Source organism: Littorina saxatilis, linkage group LG1, assembly GCF_037325665.1.
Source record: "Littorina saxatilis isolate snail1 linkage group LG1, US_GU_Lsax_2.0, whole genome shotgun sequence".
NCBI lineage: Eukaryota > Metazoa > Mollusca > Gastropoda > Littorinimorpha > Littorinidae > Littorina > Littorina saxatilis.
This window is the reverse complement of record NC_090245.1, coordinates 50,477,886-50,490,385: the sequence shown is the minus strand read 5'-3', so window position 1 is coordinate 50,490,385 and position 12,500 is coordinate 50,477,886. Positions and strand designations below refer to the sequence as shown.

At 43.1% G+C, this 12,500-nt stretch overlaps 1 protein-coding gene across 2 annotated transcripts in view; it reads left to right on the top strand.

Annotated features, from left to right (window-relative positions):
* Window positions 1-10,368, top strand: part of LOC138972976 (CKLF-like MARVEL transmembrane domain-containing protein 4) — a 17,049-nt gene extending 6,681 nt beyond the window's left edge. Inside the window, exons 3-6 of one of the 2 annotated variants that reach the window (XM_070345636.1) lie at window positions 650-844; window positions 3,530-3,628; window positions 4,175-4,290; window positions 7,191-10,368. In XM_070345636.1, coding sequence (XP_070201737.1) covers window positions 650-844; window positions 3,530-3,628; window positions 4,175-4,290; window positions 7,191-7,239 — 459 coding nt within the window. In that variant the 3' untranslated portion in view covers window positions 7,240-10,368. Of the gene's footprint in view, window positions 1-649; window positions 845-3,529; window positions 3,629-4,174 lie in introns of both variants that reach the window. The other variant, XM_070345645.1, reaches the window with a different exon arrangement.
* The last annotated feature ends 2,132 nt before the right edge of the window (window positions 10,369-12,500 follow it).

Sequence of the window (12,500 nt, the reverse complement as noted above, 5' to 3'; positions counted from 1 at the left end):
GAAGAGAAAAGTACCTTGACCAAATAGACAATCCATATATTCAAAAAGTGTTCACAAAACTCAGACTTGGGGTTTCACCCTTGATGTGCAACAAACAGAGATATTCTGCAAACGGTTCCCATGTTTGCCCACTTTGCAGATACCCTCACGAAAACGAGCACCACTTTCTTTTTAAGTGTCCAGTATACTCTGATATAAGAGAAACTTACCTGGGAAATGTCTTTGAAATCGGTCAACTAGAAAACTCGTCAATGCAGATACTACTAACACAAAACAAAAGTAGGTTGTGGGCACTCTCCCGGTATACATTTTATGCATTCAGGCATCGACAGCAACTGCTAGGCTAAAATGAATGTGTGTAAATGATTTTCGATCGCTATGTTCCAACCCTTAGCACTGTATTATGCACTTGTTCTTACTTGTTTGTGAGAGAGTATACATTGAATGGAAACTCTACTCCCCCCTTGTACAAACACAACAGTGTGGTTTACAATAAAATTTCTGAGTTCTGAGTTCTGAGTTCTCTCTCCACACACGGAGCGGTTTGCCTCCACCACAACCGACCCACCCCACCACCCCACTCCCCCTCATCCCAGATCTAGACATCAGTGTTCACATTTACTTCATCTTCTCTTTCTTTCCTTTTCAGATCATCTCGCTCATCGCTTTCATCTGCTGTGCGTCAGGGCGGTCAATACACTGTGATCACGCCTACTCCTCAACCTACAACTTTTTCGAGTTCGTCTCCATCTCCTGCTTCCTGACCATCGTCGCCCTCTGGTTCTTCTTCGTCCTCACGGCGGACAAGAGGGTTTTCTTCAAGGTGGTGCCTTGGCGACTAGTGGTGAGTCGACCCTGAGAGTACATTGTGTGTGTGTGTGTGTGTGTGTGTGTGTGTGTGTGTGTGTGTGTGTGTGTGTGTGTGTGTGTGTGTGTGTGTGTGTGTGTGTGTGTGTGTGTGTGTGTGTGTGTGTGTGTGTGTGTGTGTGTGTGTGTGTGTGTGCCACGCTAGACAAGAGGGTTTTCTTCAAGGTGGTGCCTTGGCGACGAGTGGTGAGTCGCGGACCAGAGTACAGTGTGTTTGTGTGTGTGTGTGACGGTGTGTGTGTGCGTGTGTGTGTGTGTGTGTGTGTATATGTGTGTGCCACGCTAGACAAGAGGGTTTTCTTCAAGGTGGTGCCTTGGCAACTAGTGGTGAGTCGAGCGGAGTACAGTGTGTGTGTGTGTGTGTGTGTGTGTGTGTGTGTGTGTGTGTGTGTGTGTGTGTGTGTGTGTGTGTGTGTGTGTGCCACGCTAGACAAGAGGGTTTTCTTCAAGGTGGTGCCTTGGCGACTAGTGGTGAGTCGACCGGAGAACAGTGTGTGTGTGTGTGTGTGTGTGTGTGTGTGTGTGTGTGTGTGTGTGTGTGTGTGTGTGTGTGTGTGTGTGTGTGCCACGCTAGACAAGAGGGTTTTCTTCAAGGTGGTGCCTTGGCGACTAGTGGGGAGTCGCCCAGAGTACTATTTGTGTGTGTGTGTGTGTGTGCCACGCTAGGCAATAGTTTTTTTTCAAGGTGGTGCCTTGGTGACTAGTGGTGAGTCGACCAGAGTACAGTGTGTGGGTGTGGGTGTGGGTGTGTGTGTGTATGTGTGTGTGTGTGTCTGCGTGTGTGTGTGTGTGTGTGTGTGTCCGTCTGTCTGTCTCTCTTCTTTTGTTTCCCTTCTGGTGCCTTGACGACTGTTAGTGCTATCTACGACAGCAGATCTTATGGGGTTTTCTTTTTGGTACTGAGTTTTCTGTTCACTGTCTCCAGGTTATCTATCTGTCCAGGGGCGGATCCAGGGGGGGTTTCCGGAACCCCCCCTCCCCAGCCTAAAAAATAAAAAAGTAAAAAAGAGAGAAAACAAAGAAAAACAAGAAAAACTGATGCTCAGATTGCACCAGATTGCTCCATTTTCCTTGATTTTTATCATAACTTTCCGGGGCCCCCTAGGAGCTGGCCTTTGTCTTCTAAGTGACGGATTTGGAAGGTGGTTGGGTGATTTGTTGGCTCAGGTTGTACCAGATCGGTCAATTGTCCTTGTTTTGATCCAAATTTGGCTTCTTAAATTTACTGTTTGGAAGGTGTATTAGGGGAAGTTTCTTGGCTCAGATTGCACCAGATTGCTCCATTTTCCTTGCTTTTATCAACATTTTAAGGGGGGCATGCCCCCGGACCCCCCCTAGGAGGTTTGAACGCTTCGCGCACTCAACTAAATGCTTTGCGTCGTCGAATTGTCCCTAAAAGAAATTTGGAACCCCCCCCCCCCCCCCCGCCTTAAAAATGATGTGATCTGCCCCTGCTATCTGTCTGTTTATGCGTCTGTCTGTATGTTCTTATTTTTCATCTCTTCATTTTTACATTTATTCAAGTTTTGTTTATCCTCTCTCCCTCTCTCTTTTTCTTTGGGGTGCTCAGATGCTTGTCAGTCATCATCTCCTGGTGTCTTTCACCTTGACGTCTCTCTCTTTGCACCTTTGTTTGTCTGTCCCTCTGTCTGTCTGTCTGTCTCTCTCCCTCTCACTCTCTTTAGATGTTCTACTGCAGGACCATCCTCAGCCCACCCACCCCACAGACACTCTGTTTCTTAATTTCTCTCTCTTTTTCTCTCTCTTTCTCTCTCTCTCTTCTTCTCTCTCCCTCTTGTCTGTCTGTTTGTCGGTCCGTCTGTAAGTGTAAACTGCTGTGGCTCAAACTAATAGGTTTACAGATTACTTTTTTGTTCCAAAGTCTGGCTGGCCTTGTTGTGATCGAAGTACAACGCGGCCTGTATAGGATTCACATTGAGTTTAACAGTGCACGTTTTACCGGAAATTGCCGTTCTATGATGACATAAGGCTTGCCGGAAAAACAAAAGCCGGAACACATTCGGACCGGTTTTGAATCCATTTGGAAATTGTCTGCACCAAATAAATTTGTCGCTAGTTTGACTGATCAAATAACCAAAGGAAAGTAAGCGCTTTAAATGCATACGACATGTGTTATGGAGCAAGCGAGAGTTATACGGAAACAATCTCCTGGCACCTGAGAGAATAACAAGCATTAAAATGAACAAGCGACTTTCATCATGCTAGTTGGACTGTTAACGGTGCCCGTGTGACAGTGTGCGTATGGTTCAGGGGCGGATTGGAGGGGGGGGGGGTTACAGGGGTTCCGGACCCCTTCCCCCCCCTCGGCTGTAAAAAAACACACCAAACAACAAACATTTTCTGTCTGTGAATTTTGTTGTTGTTTCTGTCTGTAAAGTCGGGGGTAGAGTTAATTGTTTAATCAGTATCATTTTTGTACAGTTTTAACTGCCACGTAATGACTAAAGATTTTTTAGTCATTACACGTAAGTGCCCGTATAAAACAGTAATTACACGTAATGACTACAATTTTCAGTCATTACATGTGATGACTCATTTCACTTATTGACTGTAACATATACACATTATCCTCAAATTGAATTCGCCCAGGAAGTTCTAACAAAAAAGTGACATTTTGTTTTGTTTAATACACCTGTTTCAGGAGCTGATCTACCTGGCAGTCTATGCCCTCTTCTATCTCATCGGCTTCATCGTCATAGCCGCCCAGGCCTGTGGAAAGGACTCCAACAAAGCTGCAGCGGTGAGTGTTGTTGTTCATTTCAATACTGTGTACGTTACTTGTATTTTGGACCAAAATATGACATTTTCCACAGATCGAGATAGTCATTGTTCCTCAAAGACTGCACCAGCGATCGAGGTGAACAATGACTGTCGAGATCATCTGTGTAAAATGTCTTATTTTGGTCAAAAATGTCTCATGTCAGTTGTTGATTTTGCGTTTTGTTTGTTAGTTTACTTCATTTAAATAAAGGGAATGTTTTAGTTCCTTCTTTTACCCGCCCGTGAAGTATACGTTTTAAAAAAAATCCTTAGTTGTACATTCATTTTGATTTTCATAATCTCTTGTGTGTTTTGCATAATCTTTGGTAATTTTTATCTAAAGACGACTCCCCTAATCCCCCCCTCCCCTCAGCCAAAGTCACCACCCCCCCCCCCTCACATACAAACATCCCTTTCCTCCATCTCTCTCTCTCGGTCTGGCTACTGCTTACTCTGTATATATGCCTGAAATGTATCACTGGCAAAACACAAACTTAATATTTTATTTGTTTTGTTTTCATTCCAGGCCTTTGGATTTTTTGCCCTGGCGGGGATTTGCGCACACGGGTATTTCACATTCAAAGAATGGCGGGAGGGTCGAACCCAGGCTGCTACCACTACCACGAACACCAGTGCACCACAGTATGACCCTGAACGAAACATGGACACCTATTAATTAGCGACGGAGTGGTAGATCTCAAAGTGCGCCGTAGATCTTAAATAGTATTGTGCTGTTAATTCAGAGAGTGGCTTGTATTGGAGTAGTTTTCGAGACTCTCATCTCCACGGACGATCTGTATCTTGTTTGTTTGTATAATACTGACTTTTATCAATGCTGTTTGCTGGCGTGTTTGAGAATGATGGTGAACGAGGTAGCCAGGTTTGAGCAGCTTCCATCTTACAGCCATTGCGAGTTGTTTTCTTTCAATTATTTGTCAGTTTGTGAGCTTCTTGGAGTGTCAGTGCCTTTTCGATTTTGCTTTTAGAAAGTCCTATATTTATATATATATAAAAAATAATTTAAAATATATTTGTGTGTGTGTATGACTATTTTTTTGAGGTAGCTTACCCATCAAACAGTGAAGGCCTCTTCTTTCGTAGAAAGTGTTCTTTTGTTTTGTGTTCTTTGTTTCTCGTCAAGGATGACATTAAATGTTTTGATTGCGCATAATGAACTCTCATATATGTGACCCTCCACCACACAATGAGTCACATGTCACCTTTGCTTTATTTTCATATTTTTACATTTTCCTAAAGAAGTGTTTATGCTCTATCCAGTGGTGAAAACCGTTTTAGAAAAGAGCGAAAACTGTTTGAGTTATAAGCCTGTGACTAAGGTGACCCTCACACTGTTACCAGACACTCCCCGGACTTATATTAAAGGCACAGTGCAGCTCACAGCCTTCGTTTTGCGTTTTTGTTGCAGCTGAGTGCATTTACAGTTCAAAAATCCTCCTATGGTAGTAAAACAAACCCAAAACTACCCAACGACGACATCTGTGAAGCTCGACAGTTGGCTTGTTCACGCGAGTGCATAAATTAACCTAGTTATTACGTGGTGTTTTGTCGGAGTTCGATTCAACTGAGTGATTCCGGCTTCCATTTTGTTTTACACAAACTCATGATGATGTCTGACATAGTTTGCTAGTGACGTGTCTTTTTGTGCATGATGTGGTGATCTAATCTAATCTACCTGATCTAAATTTAGATCCAAAAATAGGTCAAGACCAGCCGGGACAGAGTCCGAAATTAATTCGTAAAAAAATCGCAGTTCTTGACTCTTTGGGTGCAAGTCAATGAAACTTGGTAGTTCTTCTATCTAACGGATAGCTGCCTGAGGTATGACTAAAAGCCCCAGGGGATCCGTGCACCTGGATTTGACAAGTTCAGTACCTTTAAGCCTAGTGCAGAACCGCGCGAGGTGACATGCGACTCATTCGTGGTGGAGGGTCACATATTAGGCACAGGCTCTTTTGTTTGTTTGTGGGATTCTCCTTTGCAAAGAAAGTATATAATCTAGCACTGTAGGATGCATGAAACTTTGTAATTTCGGAAATACTTTTAGTCCCATATCCAAAAAAGAAAAGAGATTTATATGGATCCGTTACATGAGCTAATTTCGACCTTTTTAAAAAAATGGCTTATAATTATGGTCAGAAAGGAGCATCCCAATGTTACAAGTATTTGTTGCAGTGCTTGCCAGATTTGTTATGCATTTATTACCACCGACTTGGCTGTGTTTATTTAACAAATACACAGATCAATCCAAGGTTGGGATTATTTGTATGACATTTGCCTTTGTCTTTGCATGCTTTTTTATATTCTTTTTTTTTATTTTTACGTTTTTGAGTCACTTGAGAAAAAGTGACTCTATGTAATCGGTCAGTGTTAGTCTGTCCGGCCGGCCGTCCGGCCGGCCGTCCGTAGACACCACCTTAACGTTGGACTTTTCTCGGAAACTATCAAAGCGATCGGGCTCATATTTTGTTTAGTCGTGACCTCCAATGACCTCTACACTTTAACGATGGTTTCGTTGACCTTTGACCTTTTTCAAGGTCACAGGTCAGCGTCAAAGGAAAAATTAGACATTTTATATCTTTGACAAACTTTTCTCGGAAACTATCAAAGCGATCGGGCTCATATTTTGTTTAGTCGTGACCTCCAATGACCTCTACACTTTAACGATGGTTTCGTTGACCTTTGACCTTTTTCAAGGTCACAGGTCAGCGTCAAAGGAAAAATTAGACATTTTATATCTTTGACAAAGTTCATCGGATGTGATTGAAACTTTGTAGGATTATTCTTTACATCAAAGTATTTACATCTGTAGCCTTTTACGAACGTTATCAGAAAAACAAGGGAGATAACTAGCCTTTTCTGTTCGGCAACACACAACTTAACGTTGGGCTTTTCTCGGAAACTATAAAAGTGACCGGGCTCAAATTTTATGTGAACGTGACTCATTGTGTTGTGAATAGCAATTTCTTCCTGTCCATCTGATGCCTCATATAATATTCAGAACTGCGAAAGTGACTCGATCGAGCGTTTGCTCTTCTTGTTGGTCTTAGTTGCATTTCAAAAAGGGATTGTGAAAATTGCTTTTTTTTTCCCGATGCATCTTTGTATATATTGTAAACTTGGTTTAGTGCTTGTCCACTCCGTCTTCTCACTTCAGTCCATTTATAGAAGTTCCTTGGTTCAACTTTAACTTAGGCACATCTCATAGAAAGATGAATGTGTGTGTTGAATGATGAAAATGAGAGTTCGGGTTGAAAAACATTTGAAATAACTGCCGCTTGAAAAGCGGACAAAATGTCAGTATTGGCATTTGCTTGGTAAAACTCAGTCGGTTTTATTCTCTTTTGTTTATTCATTTTATTAGGTTTTACCTTGGCAAGACGTAATGATGATCTTACTGTCAGGTCAAAGTGTATTAATTTGCATCTGACACTTCCTTTCAACCACAAACCGCAACTGTTGTTTTGTTTCTCTGACCGATTTGTCCTGTTATAAATCGTTGTTTATTCTTTGATTATTTGCAGACCCCACCCTCCAGCAGAACTCAGAATCAGTGGATTTCCTACTTATTGATTACTACGAAGATGACGTATAGGCTGCAATCATAGTGAAAGGCAGCTGTTGTGCCGGGTATCTGACATTTTTCTGTTGATCTTTTTATTTTAAAGCTCATTATCATTACAATGAATATTACCGCATAATATACTCATAGGAAAAAGTTAGGGACCACTTACGCAAACAAACACAGCTTCCAAACCGCCAAACAAAATTGAATCAAATTTGTAACATGTTTAATTCATTATCTCTGCAATCCTTTTCCAAAATATGGTGACATTTCATTCACGCATTACGTGTCAACAAGCTCTGAAACAACATGGGGGTCGAAAACAAAATTTGCAAGTTCCGAACAGTTCAGTAATGGGTGTGTCCGCCGCGTTTTGCGATGCCTTCTGCAGTCCTGTTCCGCATCGAGTTTACCAGCTTCCTGCAGAAGGCCTGAGGAATGGCCTGCCATTCCATTTGCAGGAACTGAAGCAGTTGCTGCAGGTTCCTTGGGGGTGGATGGTTGTTCCTCACTCGCCTGTCCAGCTCATCCCACAGGTGCTCGATGGGGTTGAAATCAGGGCTGCAGGCCGGCCAGTTCATCCTGGTGACACCAGCCTGCTGGATGAAGTTGTTGACCAGCCTCGCTCTGTGAGGTGTCGCGTTATCGTACTGGAACACAGCCTGCACACCAATCTGGTGTGGGACGGGTAGAACCAAACGGGACAACCTGGCGATGAGCTGCTGTCAGTCGTGGCCGTACAGCTGGACGACGTGATCGCAGGCCAACTTCGTGCAGGCGTTTGCGGATGGTTTTCGTGCTGACGTTGGTGTTTGTTGCCACCCTCAGTTGGCCCCTGATGATGTTTGCAGTGGTGCCTCGCTGCTGCAGAGCTTGTCTTCTGAGAAGCGATCTTCACGCTGTGTTGTCTTCTTAGGCCGTCCTGACCTGGGCCTCTCCAGAACGCTGTTGGTGGCCTGGAACTTCTGATGCAGCCTGACCACGACAGAATGGGACACTCCAAGTCGTCTGCCCACTTCTCGCTTGCTTACGCCGTCTTGCAGCCATGCGATGGCCCGGGCTTTGTTGAAGGTGGTCACCTTTCGTCTGGGAGGCATTGTGAGAAGATGGTGGCTAGCGGAAAATCGCGGGGCTATAAAGCCAAACTGGTGACAACAGTTCCCTCTCAACACATCCTCCCTGCACGTGATTTGTCACATTCAAAATCTGAAAAAGTAAACTAAATCAAAGCGGTCCCGAATAGCCAAATAGGTTGAAGGAACATGAAAAACCAACTTCCAACCTACCAACCTCACATTCACAATCAGTATCTGCTCCTAATGTCTTTATTAAGTACCCATGGACTATTTTATCTCGTGTTTTTGTTTTTGTATTGATGCGATTAGAGCTGTATTAATGCTGCTTCTTCTGATCTGCCCAGGGTTTTTTGGTGTATATATGAGTATATAAACCACGTACCCGCTGAAAATGCACTCGGCAGTTATACGCTGTATAGAACAATTTTGTTACGTTTTCGTGTGAACTCTGTTACACTGTATACCATGATTTACATTGTGGTGGTTTAGCCTCTTTCTTAATCAGATTGTGTTTATTGTTTTGTTTTATGTACAAAGGTTTGTGTTTGTTGATGTTTGTTCAATTGCTCATTTTGAGCGTTACCAGAGAATATCTCAAGGTACATGTGTCACAGTGTGTGTGTGTGTGTGTGCCTGTGTGTGTGCCAGTGTGTGTGTGTGTGTGTGTGTGTGTGTGTGTGTGGTTACACGTGTAAGATCTGGCATAGTCTCTCATACCGACGTGCACATTAAGACTTCATTATCAGGTTTTTGCTGTGATGGTGACATTTTTGTTGAGTTTGGTTGACAGTTTCTTCCTTGTTATGACTAAGTATTTCGTGACATCGAGAAAAAAGTAGCCGTATGTGTCAGTGTTAAATTGCTTTGAGAGGGAAGATGGTTGTGAGTGTGTCAGTGACATACACGGATGTCTCATAGCAATAATGAATTTACATTTGGACCGACAGGAAATATTTGTCGTATCGACCAAATCGAAAGCGAAAAGGACTTCTTGCTCAAGTTATCGTTAACCACAGGATGTTTTATCCTTCTCCCTTGAATTGTTCTCTAAGTGATACTATGCGTCGTATTGTTCAAGTTGAAGCATTGATTGATAACATCTGATAAAATAAACCGACGCAGGATTGTCCAAGTGTAGACCATGAGTGCTTGTGACACTGACAGTGGCCTTATTTGTGTTGGGTGTTATGCTTTAAAGCTAACTTCCTTCCCGAGTAAACGATAATGTTAATTAAGCAAGACCTGTCTGCCGTGGCTTTTACACACGCTAATGGTTTATTTTCATTTAGAAACACACAATGCGATTTTGCCGTCACCCCTCCCATAGGGTGACGTATTTCACAACTTCCTGTGTTACACAAACTCTGTGATGACCAAATTTGCCTTCACTCCTCCCATAGGGTGACGGATTTCACAACTTTCTACAGATGAACAATGTTGCCTCCACCCCTCCCATAGGGTGACGGATGTCACAACTTCCTGTGTACACAAACTGATGACGTATTTCACAACAAAATGGCGCTGCCCATGGTCAACCTCGAAACTATCCGTATAGAATGGGGGCGTCCTCGCCCCCATAAAAAGTCAACAGCCTTTCTGCTTCCTGAGCAGTTTTGCATTTTTATGCTGAAATAATTTTGTTTAGATGGACATGGCTATTTTTAAGATGTAGGAATGTGTAAATGAGGTCGATCCTAAGATCTTCGATTTTACTATAGTCTCAGTACGAGTAAATCTGACACACCCTTGATCAATAGTAACCGGAGTCGTTTTACTGCTCACAAATATCCACTGCAGTATGCATGGTGAGGCAGAAGGGGTTATGAATGCATGGGTGTGCGTGCATGTATGTTTGTGTGTTTATGAATATGACTATTGGAGAGAGAGAGAGAGAGAGAGAGAGAGAGAGAGAGAGAGAGAGAGAGACCGATTGTAATTATTGGTCACCGTTTTGAAGTTTAAAACGACTAAGATACAAACGTGTATTTAACGAACAGATTGCATGGATATAGTATGTGTGTACAGTCTCACCACGAACAAAAATAAATGTATGTAAGTGAATTTGTTATAGTGTGTGTGTGTGTCACATGTGTGTGTGTGTGTGTGTGTGTGTGTGTGTGTGTGTGTGTGTGTATGTGTGTGTGTGTGTGTCAGTGTGTGTGTGTCAGTGTGTGTGTGTGTGATGTGAGTTTGTTTTGATGTTACAATAAAGTCTATATACTATATACATATACAATATAGGACCAACAAATTAAAGAATGTGAACGCATGCTTGTGGAAATGTGTTGGTCACAGACTAAGATGTGAAGGGAGATAACAACAAAGTCTTTCGCAGATTCTACCTGAAGGGTTGCTTCCCCTCAACTGCGAAAGCACTTTGCTTGTTTCTCTTTTCTTTCACAGAAACAACTGTTTGGCATTAAATCTTACTGGCAAACCAACCCAGACACACACACGCACGTACGCACGCGCCCGCGCACACACATACGCACACACACACACACACACACACACACACACACATACACACACACACACACTGACACTCTCCTTTTGTCACGATAGGCTGGTTGAAATGTGGTTCCCACTTGCAGAAATCTGTTTCCCAGCTGCGAGTGCAGACCCTCCCTTTCCACCCATCCTCTCCCCTCTGTTTATTTTAGTAATGGGCGCTGAGGGGGCCATACCACTGCGACATCGAGGATCGCTTGCATGCACGTGCATCCAAAGACCGAAAGCAGGCACAAGATTTATTGGATGTGAACGTATCTGGCGTCTTTCGCGATGTTTATGTCATAAATTTCAAACACTTTAGAAAAACGTCTGTGTAGGCGAAACAAATGTTGGCGTTTTTAAAAAAATTTTTTTATCCACTCAGGAACTCAAACAAGTTTTTGTTCAAGGGAAAACAAAGCCAGAAATTTAAACAACATTAGGAACATTAGAAGATGCAGATGTTTTTGTCATAAATTTCAAACACTCTATTGAAACTTTTTCGGGAGTACTGTACTTCTTTTACTTTCCAATTTTAAACTGAAACCAGTGTGTGTGTATTATTGCATGGTGCAATGGAAAAGCCAAAAAACAGCAAAAGATGAAGTCGATTGTTTCGTATGGTACAATGAGAGAGTTAGCTCGCGCGCGCGAGAGAGAGAGAGAGAGAGAGAGAGAGAGAGAGAGAGAGAGAGAGAGAGAGAGAGAGAGAGAGAGAGAGAGAGAGAGAGAGAGAGAGAGAGAGAGAGAGAGAGAGAGAGAGAAAGAGAGAGACAGAGACAGAGAGAGACAGAGACAGAGAGAGAGACAGACACACAGACACACAGAAACACAGACACACATAGACAATAAGTCAGACACACATAGACAATCAGTCAGACACACATAGACAATCAGTCAGACACACATAGACAATCAGTCAGACACACAGACACACATAGACAATATCAGTCTATCAGTCAGACACACATAGACAATAAGTCAGACACACATAGACAATCAGTCAGACACACATAGACAATCAGTCAGACACACATAGACAATCAGTCAGACACACAGACACACATAGACAATCAGTCAGACACACAGAAATCAGTCAAAATGAAAAGATAATAAGCAAGAAAATATGATGTGCAGAATGAAGTGAAAAAGAAAAAGACCCCTGCCCAACCCCCATCCCCACAATTTCATAAAAAAAGAGAGAAGAAAATATAGACAGAAAAAAAAGAAGGAATCGAGATGGAGCGGCTTGTCGCACAGGTCTCGAGACAACAGCAGGAAAAGCGATCGCTGCTGTTGAGTGTCTGGTTATGCCCGTCATCTGCTTCTCGTTCTGACCACACGCATTCACGGAGGTGCTTCCAGCGAGTCAGGTGTATTCGCTGCATGGTCACCCCTCCTCTCCCCTCCCCCATCTCATCCCTCCCCCGTCCCCCCCCCCCCTCCTCCACTTCTCTACAAAACTGAAAGGATAGACTTATGTTCTGATTTTTTCATCATATGGATATTATTTCTGTTATTATTATATTAGTGATATGAGTGGATGGGTGGGATAGTTTGTGTGTGTGTGTGTGTGTGTGTGTGTGTGTGTGTGCGTGCGTGGGGCGGGTGTGTGTGCATGTGTGTGTGTGTGTGTGTATGTGTGTGTGTGCACGGTGTGTGTGTGTGTGTTTCTCAGTGTCTGTCTGTTTGTCTGTCTG